At 41.6% G+C, this 22295-nt stretch overlaps 1 protein-coding gene across 3 annotated transcripts in view; it reads left to right on the top strand.

Moving 5' to 3' along the window:
- Positions 1-14661: 14661 nt before the first annotated feature.
- Positions 14662-22295, top strand: part of RAB3GAP2 (RAB3 GTPase activating non-catalytic protein subunit 2) — a 49132-nt gene continuing 41498 nt past the window's right edge. For all 3 annotated transcript variants that reach the window (XM_055816277.1, XM_055816278.1, XM_055816276.1), the window contains exon 1: positions 14662-14820. In XM_055816277.1, the coding sequence (XP_055672252.1) occupies positions 14712-14820 (109 nt within the window). In that variant the 5' untranslated portion in view covers positions 14662-14711. The remainder of the gene's footprint in view (positions 14821-22295) is intronic.

The following is a 22295-nucleotide window of genomic DNA, read 5'->3' as shown; positions in this document are numbered from 1 at the left end:
CGGGCAGGGGCTGGGGAAGGGGCTGGGGCACAATCCTGCGGGGAGCGGCGGGGGGAGCTGGGGGTGCTCAGCCTGGAGAGGAGGGGGCTCGGGGGGGCTGATGGCTCTCCACAGCTACCTGACACGAGAGGCTGTAGCGAGGCGGGGGTCAGTCTCTTCTCCCAGGTAACAGCCTACAGGACAAGAGGGAACGGCCTCAAGTTGCGCCAGGGGAGGCGTAGGTTGGATATTAGGAAAAATTTCTTCATCCAAAGGGTGGTCAGGCATTGGAACAGGCTGCCCAGGGAGGTGGTGGAGTCACCATCCCTGGAAGTATTTAAAAGATGTGTAGATGTGGCACTTGGGGACATGGCTTAGTAGGGGCTTGGCAGTGCCGGGTTAACAGTTGGCCTCAGGTGATCCTGAAGGTCTTTTCCCATTTTAAATGATTCTGTGATTCTATGGATAGCTGGAACAGCCTCGTACAGAGGTGAAAGAGCACTTCTGGCTCTGTTCCTTCTCAGATTCCAGATGAAAGGTGTTTTTCAGCCTTTGCTTGCAGAAGTTCAGCTTATGCTCCCTGGGTTGAGGGAGCGTGCTTCATCTACTGGTTTACATTGGTACACTGTAGGCTTTTATTCTGCTGGTGGTCTGCAAAACTCAGCGTCTCTCGTTTTAATCTGGTATAATGACTTGACATTTAAGTCACATTCCTCCCGTCTGCAGAAACACAGCCACAGAAAGCTCTCTGTGACAGGCCACTGTTAGCAGGGAAGTGCAAACAGGTTCATTCCCCTAGCTGCGAGCTGTGGTCGACTAGGACAAAGTAGTTAAAAAATGAAACAGTAAAGTTTCAGAGGTCTCCTATAACTGATTATTTCCAGCTACAGCCTGCTCCTAGGGTGACACTTGAGGAAGTTAATTAGTGGGTGTTTTGGCTGTCTGCTCAAATTATATTTCTACATTCAGCTAGGTCAGAGTACCCAAACAATAAAAATATCTTCTGAAAGTCAGAATGGATTGCTCTTTTATCCTCACTGCTGCCATTTTTCAGAAATCACTTGAGCAAATTTTGTAGCTAGAGGTGTAGGTGGACACCTCGGAAGAGAGCAGCCAGGCCAGGACCCACTCCTGTTCCTGAACCAGCGTGCTCCCACGTACTGTAAAAGAAATTGTATGTTCCAGGTTTTCATCCTCCACTTTCTCTGATGCACAACCAAGCCCAAAACACCTCACAGAAAGTTGTGCCAGGGGAAGAATCCTCTCTGTGTCTGCTGCAGCCCCCCAAAGCTCAGATTGCATGCAGAAAGGGGCCCACCAGAGAAAGCTCCTTGATCTGTCACAAGATAATAAAGCATGTTGCTTTCTTTTTTTCTTTATTTAATATTTATTTCTCTTTAGTTAATATCCTCATTCTGTTCATATTGTTCTGAAAGTGAATAACCTGTGCAGTTCTTGTTTTGCATGATACTGTTTCCTTAAAATGCCCACAGGAACCTGCACACACACATTTTTCTGTTGAGATGTCCGCTGGCAAAAAACGTTAAAGGTGTTGCTGTCTACCCTATTCAGATTTAAGGTTTTTCTTTATTTATACAGGAAGCAAGTATCATCAGTGACATTCACATCTGGGCGCAACTACAAAAATCCAAGAGTGTTTGTATCCAGATTGCAGGTTGAAGCTTTTATTTGAGAATGCATCATTGTTCATTCCCCACCTGTGGGCTCGTCTCAGTGAACCAAATTATTCCTGGACAGCCTCAAACTCCACGCTGAGAAACCTTTTACTTTCTGGAGCTACCCTGTTCTTTCAGTTAAAAAAAAAAAAAAAAAAAAGTCAGCACATTGACATTTTCTCTTCTGCTTTCAGCTGAAACAAATTACTCTTGCTACTAATAGCTGTTTCCACAGTCATGCACTGACTTCTTTAATAAAACTAAATGCATATAAGTAATACAGTTCAGTTGTTGCTGTTACTGACCTTGGTGTAATACCTCTGAGCTGGTGGGGGGTGGGGGGGGAAGTGGATTAGGAAAGAAGAGGACTGAAAAGGTACAAGATTGGGAAAAAGGAATGAGTTCTTAAATTACCACAGGTCAGACAGAAATGCTTAAGAGAAAAGTAAGATATTTAATGAAGTTAGAATAAAACTGGTACAGCAGCCTGAGTCTTCTGGATGTTGGCATATTTAACAATATGATCTGTTTAAATAGGCCATCCACAGAAACGAATCTTGGAAATGAAAGGAAGACAACACTAGATTATATTTTGCTAAGCCTAAATGTTATTATCGTCATTCAACAGGAAAGCAGACAATTTTCACTGGACTGGCTGACGTCCACCCCTGTACCATCTTTACCATTAGAAAAACTTCTCACAGCCCTTTTCCCAGCTCACGCTTTCCTTTGGCAGCCCCTTTGTGTTCCCACTCCAACTGCAGGTCTAGGATTTCACTCAACCCAAACCTGAATTGTAACCCTAAAAATAGCCATAATCTCAGGATTATCCTATATGGGCAACCAGCCATTACCCAGGAAAAAGGTTCTTACAACCCAGGTCTCTCCACAGCCCACACTTCCCATTGGGTGCCCATTTCTAGCCCCACTGCAGCTGCAGCTTTCCAGGCTCACTCTTTCTCTCAACCCTAAACCTAAGTTTTATTTAGGCTGAGCCTGTAAAAAAGCCCCCCAGTTATTGTCCAGATGAAAAATTTCTCATGGCACAGTCCTCTCGGCAGCCTATGCTTTTCTCCACTATAATCCCTTGTGTCATGGTTTTCTTAAATATCAGAGGTGCAAGAGGAAATCTGTGCAAACCTCTGACTTTCTTCATTTTCCTTATGTATCACAAAACATTTTTATTCAGTATCTTTAATCAGGCTGATGTGTTTAGTCAGGATTTCCAAGAGGAGCAGTCTGAAACTAAGCAGGTGTTGACGGTCTCTTTTTTGGTGTGGATCACTAATTATTTGTATAGTACAAACCTTCTGAATAATTCTTCCAAAGAAATAGCAATACCTGAAGTACAAAATCACAGGAAGAAACAATAACTATATTCAAAATAGACTCACCAGGAAACAGGAGAAAGAAGAAATTACTCCTGAACATGCACATTTCCATGGAAGATTTAACAAAAAATACAGGGGAGCCAATTAAATGCCTTTTTTAGAGTAGTATTTATAGATATCAGAGCTAGGTGTACAGACAATTTCCTTTGGAAAGTGGTGTAGTTAAATGGACGAAAGTTAAATTATAGTTCCTGTACTGGGGAATTGAATCTGCTACAGGATTGTCTCCTAAGTCAGGATATGCAGGTTTGCTGTAACTAATGGTTAAATTACCACAATTGAAAGAGTTGAAAGTTTAAAATCTTCCAGAATGCTAGGCCAGGTTTTTATTTGTTTGCTTTTCCTCCTACTCCCAAGGTCACAGATGTGCAATGAGAGCTGAAGGAGAAGGACATGCAGATATCTTGATAAAGAGAGTAGAAGCACAGTACTGATGAGATATCTGCAAGCTTAAAAAGCAGATATTCAACAGGTTTCAGTGGTTGTGTCAGAATTTTGTAATAGAATTTAGTATGTCTATAAAAATTAAAAAAAGCTTTTGAGTCCATCATTACACTTTTCTAAAAATTCCACTCCTGAATGTTGGAAACATTAGGTGATTTGAAGAAATGCTTGGTAGAAATATTTTTGGCATTAACAGAATGACAAGAGTTTAGATTGCCCTCCTGAAGGTGGTTGTAAAACTGTTCAAATCCGCAAGAAAGCCTGAGCTAAGCAAGACAGTGCATGGAAAATATCAACCTGCAAAATGAAAACTTAGAAAATTCATAGCTGACTAGCCCTGGAGGTTGAAATGAGAGCTGGGCAACATTTCTCTGCCATTGCGGATGCCACAAAGCCCTGGCAGAACTAGGTCATGGTGCCCAGAGACCTCAGCGAGGGTATCTGCCGCCCTCTAACAGCCACGCGTCGGAATCACACGGTGGTTTTTACAAGTAAACTAGAAAACACCCGAGCAGATCCTGCCCAGAGCTGCACACCCTCCTGCCTCCTGTCACTCCAGGAGCACGTCCTGCTCCTGGTTCACCATGGCTTTAGTGCATGCTGCTTTTGCCTGCCAGCCATCACTCCTCGGATTTTAAGCAGCCATCAGAAATGTAAAGGGACTATGAGTATATGCATAGCTTGGAGTCTCCCCTCCAACACCATCACACTTTACAACCAAACACGAAGAACCCTTCTAAAGAAGAAAGGGTCTTTTTTGTTGATTATTATTATTATTATTCTTATTATTATTCCCTCCCTCAGAGGCTGTGCCTTCTGCTCACGTGCAAAGTCTGATTGCTACTGAGTGAATGACAGCTGCAGTTGCATTTAAAAAAAAAAATAAATTCTCCCAAACTAAGTTTTAAAGGCACGTAATCTTCCTGAACCTGTAAAAAAAGTGTAAAAGCTAAGGAATCGATGTCCATGCTACAGAACTTAGGATATCTTCTCCCTAGACCCACATGCCTGATGTATATAAAGAATTACTGCTGTTTCGGAGATGAGATTGTGCAGAGGTGGCTCTGTTAGCTACTCAGTTTGTTTCCACTTCATGAATGTAATACTCTGACAGACTCTTGATAGGATAACAGCATAAATAAAAATACAGAAAATAAAATTTTCTTCCCGAAACCTATACAAGTACGGTTGCATAAAAAGGGGGTTAGCATCTTTGTAACGATTTGAAATTAGTATAATAGGTATATCCAGACAGGATCGTCTTGAAACATTTGTTTAAAATGTCAATTTAGAAAGTTGTTTATGTAAGTACTGTAATGGAACTCTCTTTCTGCGCAATAAACACACGCTGTTCTGTGCAGACAGTTTGAAAGGGTGAAGAGAAACTCTTTCCCTGCCAACATAATTTCTTTTGAGAATTTATTTTTCATGCTGTTTAGGTCTTCACATCTGAAGGAGAGGTCTAGCTAAAATAATGAAGCTGAATAAGACTGTTATCCAGTAGTTCAGTTCCAGTTTTAGAAACTAAGCAGCTAATACTAATGGGATTAACTCTTAGCCCACTGGCACACTTGGTGCTTGTGACACTGGCCAATCTAACAAGCCCATGGCACTATGAAGTTAAATAAATTACATAGAGCTTAAAGCTAGCAGCTGCTCTGTCTCCCTTCTTTATCTAGAGGTTGTTTATTTCTCTCAGGAGGCACAAATCATGCAGTTTTCATAGTTCTAGCCAAGGCCTGTACTCCTAACCACTTCATCCAGCCCAGCAATACACAGCTGCTTGCTTTCTGCATGCAGTACATCATCTCAGAGGCATTTATGGATGTTCCCTTTTCCTTATGTCTTCTAACAATGAGAGACTGACTTTGGTCTCTGTTTCTCTGGAGTTACATACAGAAATTAAAAAAGTTAGTAAAATCTCGCTGAGTCGAACAGAAGACAAGAAGATGTAAACGGGTCCTATCTTAACAGACATTAATTCTCCATGATTATAGAAACAAATTGGTTACCTACAGGGATTTAAAAAGCAAATTACTATTTGCTTAGCATTTGAGAAAACATGTTCACAGGTCTTTAAGTACGCCTTAATAAATTGGATTCTGATTTTGATGTGAGTTCCCATCTTGGTTAGGTGGGAAGATGATAGAGACAGCACTTCAACAGAAATGTTATGGCTGCAGCTTTAATCCAGTTTGCAAGTCCAGTCAAACCAACCCCATCCACACTATTTAAAATAATAGTGCCAACCCCGTTTCTGCTCTGGTCATGAATAACCACTGCCATGGATTAAAGAGGACTAGCAAAACTTTTTCCTTTCTAAAATGTCTGTGAGAATCTCTTTGGGTGCTGACTGTAGTTTTGTAACCTTCTGTGCACGTGTGGATAAGCCCCTTGCTACATGGATATTTGTTAGGAAGAAAGATTTTTCTGAGGGTGATAAGAGAAACCAGTTATCTGTTTCCTGCTGATGGGGTGCTTCCTCCACAGGACAAAAAGGAAATAATTTAGAGATCAATGCAGAAACATGAAAGAGAAATTACAGACAACATTGTCTATCTGTGTTCATCTCTAAGATATACTTAGTTTAGTTTACTTATAATCTCCTCTCTTACATTTTCTTTCATGTTTCTGAATGTGTAAAATAAGAAAATGAATGTGTTAAACAACGAATGGTAGTTTGCAGGCTCCAGTTTTGTGAAACTTTTCAGATACTACCACTACCCTGATCTCAGCTGGAAAGGGCTGTGTGGCTTACAAACAACAAATTTTGTGGTTCTCAAAAAATCACTGAAGAGCACTGCTGAGACTCAGCGCTGAGCTCTTCTGTTCTTAAACTGTAGATGAAAATCAAACGTAATGCTGGGCTGTAAAGCTTACTTTGGCACAGATGAGGTTGAGATTTATCTCTGTGTATCGGAAAATATGTCTACTGACTGTTGACCAGATGTATTTATTTCAAAACCACACTATATAAATGTATTTGTCCAGGATCTACTTTTTATTCGGTCTCAAACTGCTTAAATCTATGTAGAGAGGAACCTGCAATCACCTGTATTTTCATTTACTGTTCCATTCATGCCATCATCTAAGCTACTGCAGAAAATAACTAGCTTCACCTCTTGCAGATCTTTAACTAGAATCACCTTTTAAGCTGATGGTTGATAGACAGGGAACCCCATTTTTATCTAAATCATAGAAAGCTGCCTCAAGCATGATAAAAGAAGAATTATTTGCATGCAGAGACCTAGGATAATTTCTTATCACTTTGACTGCCCTCCAGGAAAGATGAAAGCAGATGCAAAGAAATTAAGCGTTTTGCCAAAGCTGTGATAAACCAATTGCTGTTAGAAACAAAACCTGCCCTGGCCCTCAAAATTCCTGTCTGGACACATACAAGTAAAGCTAAGACAAACAGTATGTGAAATTAGGGGTACTGGAAACGTGTATAGACAGTGCAGATGCCACTGCCCCATTTTTGCAGCATCCCAATATCCCTTAGAAATGTTGCAGGAATGCCTTCCCCTGCCCTAGAGGGCTTCTCTAGAGAAATACATGGCAGTAAGCTAAAATACCCAAACAAGACCAAAAGAATTCACTACTTGGAATAAGAATTTTTCTCTTGCTTCAGGGAATTATGGTGATACATTGAACCAGCATGATGTGGATGAATGTAGTTTGGTCTGTTCTATAAAAGAGACTCTGCTGACCCATGTCAAGCTGTCTTGCACCCCCAAGTCCTGCCACACCACTGTGGCTTGACAGCTCAGGTCTGCCTCTGGCTTGCACTCCAGTAGCGATTTCATTACAAGGATTTGTGGGTGGCTATTAGCACTCTAGCCAGTTGTTATGTTACATGTTACGTTATTCGTAAAACTTCTACACAAACCCAATATTCTACACACAAACTTTAAGGAAGCATTTCCCCGACTTCTTATGAATGCTTGGATAGAGACTGGTCCTTCTTTTGCCTCCTGGTGATGATCACAGACAGGGGGCCTATGACAGTGTGATTTTTTATTAACTACTCTTCACTATTCAGTATATATTTACTTCCCTCTTTAAAAGGAAACAAAGGACAAAAAAAACCCAACCAAAACTGAACAAAAATCCCATGTAAGTAACCAGTCACAGATCAGAAACATATCAAAGGAAAACTTGAGAACAGACTGTAGATTGAAAATAATTAATCCAAATAATCCTACAAGTGTTCAGAAATCAGGCCATGTTTGCAAAGAGTTTGCAGACTGAACAACTCAGTAAAATGTTCACTGGATAAGATAGCTGCAATGAATGCTTTGACTACTGGAAGGTATCCAGTTAGATCGACTACAAAGGCTCAATTTCTCAGCCCTTCAGCCAGATTTATCAGCCCTAAATCCCCCAGATGGCACTCAACTCATCCTCTAGATGGTAAATTTGCTTTGCTGACATTCAGGTTTTCTCTCATTAAGGATCATGAAGACTAAGCATCCGTTCTCCTCTATGTTTATCTCTCTTCTTGATATTTCTTTCAGATCTGTGACACCAAAGTCTCACTGTAATGAATAAAGACATTGAAAAGATGAACTTCAAATACAGAGAATGTTGGGGTTTTTTGCTTGATTGATAGCATGTCAGCAAAGTAGGAATGATACAGCATCTATGGATATGTCAGCTGCATTCTTAACAATACTGAAACCAAAAAAGTCCCTAACTTTTAAGCATCTCTCCAGACAGTTCTAGCTTACACGCTGAAAACCCATATATATAAAATATTCTACTGAGACAACCAATTATTTAAAAAAAATGTACTTCAGAGATATGGATTGTGTAGGAAATCCATCTTGTTGGACTCCGTTGCTGAATAAGCCTATGAGATTTAACTATCTTGCTTGACGTAAAACTCAAAGTAGTATCTGAAAGTTGACTGAAGAGATATCTCTGAAGTAAGATCTCTTAAATTCTGTTGCTGTTATTTAAGAGCAGGAGAAAAATAGAACAAATGATTGACTGATACCCACTACGAGCAAAGCTGTGTTGCTGAAAAGCAATCACCTTACTTATTTCTCTCTGCTTTTGTTTTCAGTATTCTGAACACCAGAAACCTGTGTTAAACTTGCTCAGATTTCACTCACATATTAATTGTAAGAATTCTTGGCCTGTACATTTTCCAGTCTAAATATTCAATATTTGAATTCTCATTCATACTGATTTGTCATAGCTAGACCAAAAATTCAGTGGGGTACACATATGCTCCATGACTGGGGGTGGTGTAACTGGTAAAATCACGATCGTAGTACAGGGTTTTTTTGGCAATGTTCTTCAATATTTGCTACTTTTTTTTCTAAGACTGTTTCAGCCTGTGAAATTATGTGCTGAAATATTCATGAAAAGTGAACACAGATGGGAATAAGTACTATTGCAGTGAATTAATGACAAAACATTAATACGCTCAGAAAAACTTGCATATTTTTCCTTGGCTTTTATACCTCTAGAACAATGATGTAAGAAATCAAGCCCAATAGCCAATGTGCTTTTTCATGGAACACTACACTCCGGATTCTGAGGTCAGGGAACTCAGTCAGTACAAAAGAATGAGAATTGGCCATGCTTAGTTAGCACTGAATGTCCTTATTGGAAGAAAAAAAATAATATGGGCTATGCATGAATGCAGTAGTGACATTGTTAGGGTTACAAAAAATATATGGTGAGTCCCCAGTCACTGCGCAGTCACCCAAGGCTGCTGCAGGCTTGATGTCATGCAAGCCAGGGTGGCACAAAGAGTCAGTGGTGGTAACAATTCCCCAGGACAGAAAACTGAACTATTAAATTCCCTCACTTTTTCTTTCCATATTATTTGTCTCCTATTAGAGGTGTCTGTGAGGCTGTGTTTAAATCAGGACCAGCGAGAGGCGGAGGTGGAAGGTTCTGTGGCAGCACTTTTTGTCCACTTGTTTGTGTTATGATAATGTCCTTGAAGATCCTAGATTTGGAGCTTTGCTGTGTCAGGTGATGCATAACTATAGAGACAGCGCTTGCCCTGAAGAACACCTAATTCTCTATTTATTCCTTCTGCTTGGCAACACACATCATTCCCTCTGTGCTTTCAAAACCCCTTTCTGCTTGGACACCTTTTGTTCTCCAGTGCAAATCACAGCTGCTTTTTCTTTTCCTTCTTGCTCCTGCCTGCTCTTCAGCTGTATCTTGTCTTCCTCAAAACTAATTTAGTTAATTCTTCATTTTAAAACCAGGCTGTGGTGCCTGGTCCACAGTTGCTTAGCAACAGCTGCCCTCCGCATGCAGGGATAACAGGCAAGCAGGGATGCCAGTGTGTGAGTCTGGCCCAGGAAGGTGAGAAATAAAGGAGCAAGACAGATTGCCTCCCTCTAGGCTTTGAGGTTGCACATTGTACTGCTACACGCTGGCAGAGATGTCGCAGGGGCAGGGTTTGCTTTCATTTCCAGAACTGGTTTTTCAAATAAAAAATACTGTCTCAGCGCAGGACAGGAATCAAGTGCACATGACAAAGTGCAAATTTTGGATGCATATATAGAAATCTAAAATATTCTATTATTAAGCATTAGGCATGGATTACAGTTAATCAAATCCCAACACTTACAACTTCACATAAGCCCGAAGTATACCAGGGAGGAATGTGATAACTTTATTACACAGAAATTAGAGGACTAAGTGTTTCAATGTCCAACTAGGAGGCCTGGCATTTCCAAGGTGGGTATGTAGGATTTATGGTACAGATCTCTTCTGTCCCAAGACTTGCCTTCCAAAAATGCAGAGGAAACTGTGCGAAGAAAACTTTTCTCCACTGTCTACAGGTATTTGTAGGTGGTAATATGCCTTGGCTCTCTGTTAAAATAGTGTTTAAACCACATCTTTAGGTGAAAATCAATAAATGCAAAAGGGAAGATCCTTGAGTGAGCAACATCAATCACAAACAATCAATGATGAAAAGAGATCCAGATTCTCTTAAAAAAATTACCACCTAAAAAATAAAAACCTGGAATATGAATTTGGGATTCAGGTTATCTACAGTTTGGGTGAAAATATTCTTACAATTGAAGGCCGCGATAGTAAACACATGTCTCCAGAAAGATTTGTGAATAAAATTTCAAGAGTAGTCGAGATACTAGTCTTCGTGCCTTCCACATTATCTTAAGTTGCAAAGGATGAATCTGGGGCAAGGCACAGCCAGACTTTTTTTAAGCCTTACAGGCTGTTGTAGAGAAGTTTCAGCTGGAGCTGCCTGCAGTGGCCCACCTAAGTGTAGAGAGGGGAAAAGGCTGCTTAAATCCAGGCTTAACCCAACTCAGGATGATCAGACAAGATGTACTGTCTGCTCCTCCATCTTCACTTCTATCCTGCCTTTGCTGTGAATCAGAACATCTAGTCTAGGGACAAAATGGAAATAATTTCTTCAGTATGTTGTTTTCCCTCCACAAACTCAGGTCTAGAATACACTTTTTCTACATGCAAGAAATGTAATATATAGGAAAAGAGAAATATGAAGTGCATCTTTCCATTCTCTGTTCTTCAAAGACGTTTACTCAATTTCATAAACTATCTGTAACAGCAGTAATGAATCTTCAGGCTTCTAGCCTTGTACCAGTTCTGCCTGGTGCCTGTGTGGGAGCTCGGGACAAAGAATTCAATGCCTTGTCCACTGGATAGACAGAAAGGTATGTTACAGATCTCTCAAGGCAAATAATTTTGTGACACACAGCTCTTTTTATATCTTTATATTTTTATATAAAACTGAATTTAGAAATATATATAAAGATATAAACATGAAAATTGATGTTCAGAGGTGACAAACCACTGTAATTTATATTGAAGCTTTGGCAAACACGGATATTTGGCATATGTGAGACAGACATCACATACTCAGGCATCTAAGGATGAAGTTCTATGCTTAGCTGTGATTACACAGCAGTGAAAGCGTGGTGCAAACACAAACGTTTGACTGAGATCCTCCATATTCTCTCTGTTCTCTGCATTTTATTGAATGCTTATTAATTCTTACTCCCTCCCCATGAGCGCTAACTGCATTACTTGGAAGCCATTTATGCATGTATTTCATAAGGTGATTGTTTGTATCAAGTTGACATTATGGTATAGAAGTGTCTGCTATAACTATAACTAAATTGCTGGTTTCATTTTTGGTTATTATCAAAGACCAAAGGCAGGACTCTACATATGATAGTATAATCACATTCATCCATGCTAACTAGCATGAAACAATCGGTAGAAATCATCACTGATGATGAAGAAAGCAAGAGTTTTACCCACAGTACTCCACAGATCTGTGGATTAACCCTGAGTGAATCACCAAATATTTCATTACCTTCATTTTCCCGAATGAAATTCCCTAACATCCATAATTATGTGTTTTTGTAAACAGCATTAAGGTCTCCAAATAACAGGACCTATGTAAATGTGAAGCATTGTTGTTACTGTAAATGTATTGTGAATTTTGGGTATTAATACTTTATCTGAACGGCTTCAAGAACTTTGCTTAATATTTACGACAGAGATTTTTAAAAGTTTTTTTTTTCTATAACTTCCCATATAATTTAATATTTAAAAAAGAGTAACTATAGAAGAAGGTATAACAAACAAACAAAAGGTAATTCAGTAACCAAAGCGGTAATGTGAGTTCATCAGGGATAATCCCTGTCTTGAAATATTTGTCTTGAAATCTGATTTTGGGTGGGATGGAGTTTATTTTCTTCCTAGTAGCTGGTATAGTGCTGTGTTTTGGATCTAGTGTGAGAATAATGGCGATAACACACTGATGTTTTTAGTTGTTGCCATGTAGCGTTATACTAAATCAAGGACTTTTCAGTTTCTCAGGCCTTGTCAGAGAGAAGGCTGGGGGGCAGAAGAAGCTGGCAGGGGACGCAGCCAGGACAGCTGACCCAAACTGGGCAGAGGGATATTCCCTATCATAAAATGTCATTCTCAGTATATAAATTGGGGGAAATGACTGTCCTGGGACTGGCTGGGCGTCGGTCAGCAGGTTATGAGCAATTGGGTTGTGCATCACTCATTCATCCCCCTCCCTTGAACTTTATTTCTCTCTTTTTGTTATCTCCCTTTCCATTACAATTGTTATTAGGAGTATAATATTTTACTGTATTTCAATTATTAAAGTGTTCTTATCTCAACCCACGGGTTTTACCTTTTTCTGTTTGACCTGTCCATCCCACTCAGGGAGGGGAGAGTGAGTGAGTGGCTGAATGGCACTTAGTTGCTGGCTGGAGTCAAACCACAAGGAATATTAACTCATTTGCTGAATTATCCATTACCTTATTTTATGCATTAATTGGTTTCTTGGCAGTTTTGTAACTTCTTTGTGTACAGCAAATCAGGCAGGGATGTGACAGTGTCTTACAGTGTTCACTGTTCCCTAAATAAGGAAATTTTTGTACGTGCCAAAAGTATCACTAAAGAATGACAAACCAGGTTGTCAATTTTTTGCATACTCTTTATTTATTCACTTGACATTACTAGTGACTGTGCATGTTACAGATCTAAAATGTCATCATTTCCCCCCCATAGGCTTTACATGTTTAATTAGAGCATCTTCAAAGTCATTAGCCATTCCTCAACAACAGTGCTTTCAACCTTTCCCACACTGTGACCTTATTTTCAAAGAACCTCCTTCCCATTGGCACACAGCAAGCATGTAATTTTATGCCCGTTCAGAAAATCAGGATTCAACAACTCTATTGAATAGGCACAGGATTATTCATCTGCTTAAATTCAAATCTAACCTGCATATTGCCTGAGGAGCCACAGATTTTAAACGTAAAAACAAAATGTCCCTGCTGTTCCTAAGGGCAAAACTGCTAATAGGTCCCAATTACTGCAACAAAATAGAACAGCTGAAGACATTTAGAAGTTGTCAGGGTAAGTTAAAGGCAGTTCTTTCAAAATCTGGTAAGAGATTTTCTGGAGTTTATAGCCTGTTACAGTCTGTGCCTTCACGACAGTCCAACTAGATTTGTTGGGAATAAAAACTCTCTTAGTAAAAATGCATTCAGTTTTAGAAGGTGTTTAAAGACCACCCAAAAACCCCAGACCACAACCCAAAATTTCAGAATGACTTGCTCAATCATTTCTGCTTTTAACTACTAAAGACACACACATACATTGTTATCTACCAAATAAGACGTGCGAAAACAAGCAACCATATTTTACACTAAAACAAAAAGCCCTGTAATAGGATCCATTAAAAACAATTGTAAACACCTGTGGACTGGGCAATTTCTATTTCTTCAGGGCCCAGAAAACATCCCCTGGTGTTCTCATGCATGTTTTTTTTTCTTCTCCTTGCCCTAGGGGAGATTTTTTAGGCTGTGGATCAGCTGTCAACACTATACCGACACCGCTCTACAGCAAATCTCGGTCATCACAATCACTTCCGCCACTCAGATGCCTCAGTTTCCACAGAAGGAACAGAAATTGGTCGACATTAAACCAAAACAAAAGCTCTCTATTCAGGCTGAAAGACGGCCTGTCCTCACTACCTGTTAAAGGTGTACCCTAGTCATCCGGGTGACATAGGCCATTAGGGCCCTGCTGGTTTATCGTTAGGCCTGGATGATCAAATTGTGTCAGCACCTCACAGCACCCTCCTTCAGAGCCGGGCCGGCTGGGAAGCTCTCGTGTCTCCCCTGCCAAGCACGCAGTCGCTGGCATCAGTGCCAGTTACTGCCGCTGGCTGCATAGGGAGCTGGCCCTGAGCAGCCCACACAGCACTCGGTGGCTGCTCGTCCTCCCGCCCCTGCCAAGCCCGGGCGGGCCCAGCCGCTCCCCGGTGCCGGAAGCAGAGCTGCCCCCGAGGCCGCCATTCCCCTCAGGAACGGCGGCGGGAAGCAGCGCCCGCCACCGCCGATCCCGCCTTTGGCAACGGCGAGCAAGCCACGTCGCTGCCCGGCGGGGAGGAACGCGATGCCCGCCCCGCGGCTGCCGCCACCTCCGACCCGGGTCGCTCCTCCCCGGGCCGCGGCGGCCGGCCCCGGGCGAGTGCCTAAGGGACCACGCCGCCCCCGCGGCCGCCAGCCGGGAGCCCGGCAGCTCCCGCGGGGGGGGGGACAACGAGGGGGGTGGGGGTGCCTCCCCGCGCCGCGCATGCGCCCTGCGCAGGGCCGCGCGGCGCCGGCCGTGAGGGAAGTGGGCGACCGCTTCCGGGTCGTGCGGCGGCGGCGGCGGCAGCACCATGTCGTGCACCCTCGTCCCCTTCGGCCACTTCCAGGACCTGGAGGCGGCTCGCGACTTCCTGTGCCCTCAGCGCCGCCCGGGCAGCGCCGCGGCCGGCAAGGAGAGCGGTGAGTCCGCCCCTGCGGAGCGGGGCAGCCGGGGGCCCGGCGGGGCCCGGCCCGTGTGGGGGCGGCGGTGGCGGGGCTGCTCCCCGCGGCCCCCTCGGGCCTCCGTGCGGCGGAAGCCTCGCCCCCCCCTCCCCCCGCGCACGGCCGCCGGGGCCTGGCCCCACGGTGCGTGCGCCCCTGCCCGCTGGCCGCAGCGGGGCTGCCTGGCGGCGGGGCCGGGGTGCCGGCTGGGCTCTGGGCTCGCTCCTCCCCGCTTTCCCCGCCGTCCCTGGCCGCTCGGGGCTGTGCCGGTGGCCGGTGGCCGGTACCCGCCGGTCGCTCGGCGTCGTTGCTGTGGCAAAGGGTGGGTGTCCTGCTGCAGCTGCTCCAGCTTCGCCTACAAGTTCAGACTTTCCTGCTGTCCGGAATTTCAGGTGTCCGGCCGTTCTCAGCTGTCAGTCCTTATGCTGTAGTGTGTAGGTGAAGCTCTTTGACCACAGACCCAGCGTGCCACAAACTTCGAGGTGAAAGTTTGGAGTTTTCTTGCTTCAGTTGTCTGAAAATGTTCTAGTAAAGTTAACAAACCTTACACATGCAGGATTACCTAATAATGCAAAATGTGCTTAAAGCATACGAAAGCTTTAGCTTGGCACTTAAGTTAAGAGACAGTCTTACAGCAACTACAGTGTAAAGTTGTGGAGCAGATCTCTGTTGTGTAAGGCAGCGCTGTGTTCTCAGCAGAGAAGAAGGACCAACAGATCCATGCTCAGGTCACACTATACAGGCAAATGAAGCACTGCCCGGTGTGTTAGTGCCGTGCCACGTTAACTGTAGTTGGCTAATGTTTTGGCTTTCTGGCAACAGCATGGAAGGGAAGGTTTGAAGAGGTTAGTGGGGATGTTTGTAAAGTCCTCTCAACTGTAAACAGAGCTATGAGAGAAAACAGCAAGGTGCTTATTTAAAAAACTTAAAAGATCTTGGGGGAATTAAAAGAGAGGGAGATCATAGGATGGTTTGTGGTGGAAGGGGCGTTGACAGTCCATCTAGTCCAACCCCCCTGCCATGGGCAGGGACATCTTTTAACCAGATCTGGTTACTCAAAGCTATGTCCAGTGTGGCATTGAATGCTTTCAATGATGTGACATCTCTAACTTCACTGGGCAACTTGTTCCAGTGTCTCACCGTCTTCATTATAAAAAATGTCTTACTAATATCCAATCTAAATCTACACTCTTTTGTTTTAAACTGTTGGCCCTTGTCCTGTCACTACAGGTCCAGGTAAAAAAAAATGATGCAATAGTTGTGAAAAAGTTTTAAAAGTACACTGTATGGTCAGCTAGTTAACTTTACCACTGAAACTTCTGTATGCATGGTGTTGTACTTCCTTTTTGTGTTTAAGATTGAATGTAATTTACTTTATGGTTGAAATCACTTGGAAGAAAATACTTCTGTAAGGATTTTATACAGCCAGCCTACATTGTGCAAAACTTTGGTAGAAAATGGTTATGTGCTGCTACTAGTGACTTCAATAATTAAAGCTCTGAAAAGTGCATACAGATTCCGTATGGCTGTTCTTTTTGTATTGTCTGTATCTAAAGAAGGGATTCTGGAACCAGTAGGGTCCTGTTAGTGCCTCTTGAATACTGAAGATAAACGCAAAATACTGTAATGTATTTGTGTCTCCAAAAAATTTCTTGCTGAAAGAAATTAAAGTATTTCTCTTGTATTTGGTGGTACATGTGAGAGAAGTTTGTGCAAAATAACTTTTGATTACTTCTGGAGTGGATTTGTCAAATGGCAGCTGTAAAGAGAGAAAATATTTATTATGTTGTAAAACTATAAAAATGATAGAAGCAAAGAGGGTGCATGTACTTCCATTTTAATGGGTTGGTTGTATTCTGGGCTATTTTTATATTTGCTCATGTAGTCAACAAGGCAGAGTGTTCTAATCAAGTGTTTTTCAAAATATTTCTCATAGTCTTTGAAATCTTTTGGATATGTGCCTGTACATATATATATATATATATTTTATACCACAGCTGTTTTCACAGTTCAGGATAAATGAGCATAAAAGTAAGCATGTGAGAGTTCCCAAAGTAACTTTTATGTAAGATTATAGATCAGTCATTTTTAAGCAGAATTCCTTAGTGCATTCATCTTTGACAGGGAGAAAACACTTCCACAGCTTGCAGAAGTTGAAATAAGTAAGTTGTGGAGGTATCCTAAGTCAGAGAAAACTGAGTTTGGGTGTGCAGAACAGGAGATTCTTTTCCCCTTAGGCTTGTTCCTTCAAGTCTGCTTTGCTGCTGCTGTGTGGCATAACCAACTGAACGGTTCAGCTGCAGCCTTGTTTTGAACTGTGGTTGAGATGAGGTGATACAGATCTTGCGTTACTGCTAGTTTCTTGGCCTTGCATCCACAGTTACTGCTCTGGTTGGAAATACTTCATTCAGTTTTTCATTCATTCTCTCTTCCCTTTTTTTTTTTTTTTTTTTTTGCCTACATACTAATCCATTCCTTTTTCTTTGTAAGCAACTGACTTGTTGCATGGCAGTCCATAATTACTGCCCTTTCTTTTTGATGTGTACCTTGACTTTTACATTGATCACATGGAAGAACTTTTTGCTGTAAGTAAAGTGTAAGTGACGAAGTGTGAGAACATAAACCAAATCTCTGCTTCTAATGTTGTGCACCAAGGAAAGAAAAAAATTCTGTCCAATCAAGTTTTTGTTTTTGTTTTTTTCTAGTGTACACACATGAAAAAATCCATCTTATTTGCAAAATGTGATAAAACTTCATAAGTGTAACAGAACTTTACCACTAAGAAATTAATGGATATTTAACTGAAAAGAGCAGAAAACTGACCAAAAAAGAGACATAACATTTTCTATAATCTTTATAATTTGAGGAATTTAACTACAATTTAATTAAAGTGATGATGTCTCTGTTCTTCCATTAGAGTCTGAGCTTGAACTGTGTGTTTTAAACCATTTGATAGGCTTGATGACAGCAATTCAGTGGCATAGCCAGGTAGGACTGCTCCTAGCTAAACTTTGGGGGCGTTAAGATGAAATAAAGAAATTGGTACTTTCCTGGTGTGTGGATATTTTTAGGTCTCAGGTGTGCTTATGTCCCATTACCTAAATGAAATTAATAAGAAAAAAAAAACCCCAAAACCAAACTTGCCCTTGGGAGTTCCCAGGCAATGTCACCTGCATCTGTGATGTGAGCTGGTCACTTTAGGGTGGTGTGTGGCACAACACAGCTTTGAGATGCTGCTGCTTATTAGGGGGGAAGAAAAAGTTTTCCCCCCTGATTTGGGGGGTTGCCCAGAGCTATGAGTTGTCACTTTGCTGCTTCTTTTTACAGTAGGAACAATGACTTAAGCCTGGCACAGAAACTCTTCTCCAAAATCCAGCCCTGTTAACACTGACAGTGTCCTAAAAAGTGCTCTTGAGCCTAGTTCCTCTAAACCAACATATTTGGAGTTGTGCTTGCACGCTTTGCTTTATCTGGATCAACTAATTAAGTTCAGAAATACAGAAAGCCAAGCTTTTCATTTCAGAATTGCAAACAAGGTTACAAATACATTACAAAATCAAATTCTAGATGGCATTTAGCAGTAGGGTTGTTCTTAACTGTTTCTGTATCCCTCTTACTGAATTTGGTGTGTTCCCATTCTGACAAGCTCTTTTGTGTTGCGTTTTTAATCAGAGTCTCCCTTTCCAGATTGCATTATATACATTTAAGATTCCTTTCAGTTTTCATATAAAATGTCATAAAAATACACTCTCTATCTGAATTGTGTTATACCTGTAATTGTTAATACATTCTGAGTAGTGGGGAAGAATATATGACATGCTCTCAACACACAACAGAATGGTGTCAGAGTACTTTGTCCAAATTACCTTTGCACCTGAGTCTTTTGCTGCTTTAAGCGCCTCCTTTACTGGGTAGACTTCCTTCTTTCTTGCTATAACTTAAGCTGTCACTTGGACCTGAAAGAAAGCTGGAATACGTATGTTTTATATGTAATCGGTTTCATTTCTTCCCTGTGCTATATAGCATCACAAAGCCCCCCTGCCATGGTACCTCAAACTTTGGTTTTGGAGCTGTTAACAACTGTAAGCCATGGGAATTTGCAGCATTACTTGAAAGAATCTTTGTAGTACCTGGGTTACTTTTAATTTGATCATCCTTTATTCTGTTGACAATAATTGTGACCATCTAAAGGAAGAGAAATTGCTCAAGTGGTTCTTTTTCAGATTTGTGAGGTAACTTAGTTTGTAATTATTCCCCCCCACTCCCTTATGGATGTCTGAAGTGATGAGAGAGAACAAGTGTAATACTAGTCTCAAAAGGGGCTTCCTAGTAATGCTGGCAAAATAACCGAATATATTTGTCAGTCCCCATGTTGGAGGAGCTTTGGTAATAGATGGCCTATGATTACTGAATGGCAAGAAGATGCAAACTATTTCTGGAATTCCTTGGCCTGCAGAGAAAAGAAACTGCTTCTATTTCTTCACTAGTTATGCAATCCAATGGTATCAGAATTGCAGTCAATATACGTGGAAAAAAATCTGAAACTCTTGCACTTCAGTAATAATGCAAGAAGTTATTGCATATTAACTTTATACATTCTTGAAGCATGGATGGGAAACAAGCTGGAAGATCATAAACCTGACAAACAACACAAGTGCCATAACTCTGAATGTCACCCCCTCTCCCTGCCCCCTTCTGTCCCACAGATTTTATTGCTGGGCAGGACATCATATTCCCTTTGGTCAGCTGGGGTCAGATGTCCCCACTCTGCCCTCTCCCAACTTCTTGCATACTCGCAGCCCACTTGCTGCAGGGCAGTGTGAGAAACAGAAAAGGCCTTGACACTCTGTAAGCACTGCTCAGCAACAGCTAAAGCATCAGTGTGCTTGTGTGGCGTGCTTGTGTCATCAAAAATCCAGAACATAGCACCATACCAGCTACTATGAGGAGAATTAACCCTATCCCAGCCAAAACCAGTACATTAGGATATGAAACCAAACTATGCATAGCTTGGTTTTATTTATCTTTTTTATACATACAAGGAGTGTAAATATTAGCTTTTTGGCTGAAGTAACTTGATGTTTATGGCAAATAATCTGAAACATGCTGAGGACAGATTGGTGTGAAGATAAACTTGCCTGTTGTAAAACTATATAACAATGTAGGTAGGAATAGTTTGACCTTTGTTGCTTTGGGGGTCCAGTTTTCAACATGTGCTCTTCTGCCTGGGCAAATACAAGCTTTTCTGGGCAGGCCCGTGCCAAGCATGTCCTGTGGTAGGTAACCTGCTGCGTAGAGCTGGAACATAGACCTGAGGGCAGGAGGGAAAGGCTTCTGCTGTGTGCCCCAGGTCATCATGCTGCTCTGGGAGGGAGGGCAGTGGCAGTTCTCTGCACTCAGAGTTATATTCTACCATTTGGGGAAGAAGTCTTAGACTGAGTAAAAACATCATTCATATTGAATTTGACCTGTTAAATGCCTATTAGACCTCATTGGTCTAGGTTTGTTGCTAGTGTTTCTCCTCTGTTGTCTTTAAAACAAAACTTGCTTATCATTAGATATTGTTCTTTTGTGTATGAAGTTTGATAAATATGCTTGAAATGAATTCTGTTATACATTAACACCAGTGGTGCACACGTGCAGCATTTAAAGCAGCTGTAAAGTTTCGGGTGTGCTGCTGATGGCATTTTAATGCTGTATGCTTCAAATTATAGAGTGAAGTGGTTCTTATAGATGCAGTAGATGAACTTGTGTTTTTGCAGTCTCCCCAGTAAAGCAAAATCTGGAATGTTGCTGCTGCTTTATCGAAGTAGGGAGAACTATTTACTGGACATCTGCTAGTGAGAGATGGAGGTGAATGGAAATGTAGATTTGCACAGGAAAGCTTGACTGTCCCAACAAAGGACTGGAAAAAGTGAAGAAGCTGCAAGTCAAGAACTTTTTAGGGCTTGTTTAGGTATTGGTTACTAGATAACGTATGTGTTCTACAGTTGTTAGTTCTGATCTGTAATGTTACTAAAGGAAATGATGGGGTATTTCTTAAAATCTTCATTGTAAACAGAACTTCAATCCTGTGTCATGTCTCAGTTGAACAACCTTATCAGGTGCCGGTGCGTGGGAAAGCCTCTGCAAACTGACAGCTTCTGTGGCACATTTTGTAATTAATTGGCACGGGTGAATAACTGTTTTGAGTTCAAGTATGACAGGTGTATCCATCTGTTGCTTCTCTGTCCATTGTTTCAGAGGTTGGTTGTCCATTGTTTAATACCTTGCTTCACTAGCCCTTGCATAGGTGAAATGTCTGAATAATATGGATGAGGAAACATTAATTTCTTTTTTAGAAGAGGATTAATGTATGGAAGAAAGGAATGCATGCAGGGTTTTGAGGAAGACGTGATTAGTGCATGCAGCAGCTGTCTATGCAATGTAGAGGATGGATCTGAAGGAGCAAGCTTGTAAACCCTTGTAAGCATGAGGAGGTGCTGGCTTTGCAGAGCAGGTCACAGTTCTGGAAGATCTCTGCAGCTTCATGAGTGGGGTGGTGCCTCACCATTACCTCATTTTTCCATCCTTTTTGATTTTTCTAGCTTCATCTGAGGAATATGACAACTATGAAAATGTAGCCATTTGCAAAGAGGCAGCAGGAGTCCTCACAGTTGAAGTTTTGTGGTGGGTGTTCAGACTCAGAATTGAAGTGGCCGAGGTTTCTTGGAAAGGTCGGTCTTTTCTGTGCTGTAGGGAAGGCATTGGCCTTACCTGTGTTTCTTGAATATCCTTATGTTTCTCTCTGGACGGTGGCACGCTGACAAATTTCTTTCCTCCGTGAGTTTTATAGGAAGGAGACTTTGTTGCCTTTTGAGATAATAAAATGCAAACAGAAGTAGCATTTTGTTAGCTATCTTAAATTAAGCATTGAAATTAAGTTACTGTTTTCTTCTTGTGGTTTATATTCAACAGTATTTGCCATAATTTTCCTCTATATATTTGTACACTGGACAATTCCCAAGCCCAAACACAAGATGAAACCGTGACCCTTGGAAGCTTGTTGCTTGTATAGTTGTGCCTGAAATAACTGTGCAGTCAGATCATATTGATGATGACACAGTGACCCTGGCTGACTCACACATTTTATAGATGGTATAAACCTTTCCGTTTTAATAAAGGTTGTTCATGGAGTAGGCGCTTCTGTCTTCTACAGTCTTGTGAAATACCTTCTCAACAACATTGGAGAAAAGTTTCTTTCTTAAGCTAAAATATTTTTTTAAAGTTTTTTTTTCTTTATTATCCATACAAAAGGTGAAAGATAGAATACAGATTTCTGTTTTGTTTTACTGGATTCTGCCTTTGGTGGTAAAGGAACCAGAGTTTTTAGAATAAATAAAATGGGAGTGTTGTTGATAGAAACGTTCTTGTCATACTGTTTGGCCATCCAAAATGGCAAAATCTTCCTTGCT

The sequence above is a fragment of the Falco peregrinus genome, chromosome 11 (genome assembly GCF_023634155.1).
Source record: "Falco peregrinus isolate bFalPer1 chromosome 11, bFalPer1.pri, whole genome shotgun sequence".
Taxonomy (NCBI): domain Eukaryota; kingdom Metazoa; phylum Chordata; class Aves; order Falconiformes; family Falconidae; genus Falco; species Falco peregrinus.
The sequence above is the reverse complement of the archived record's forward strand: the minus strand, read 5'-3'. Positions and strand labels throughout refer to the sequence as shown.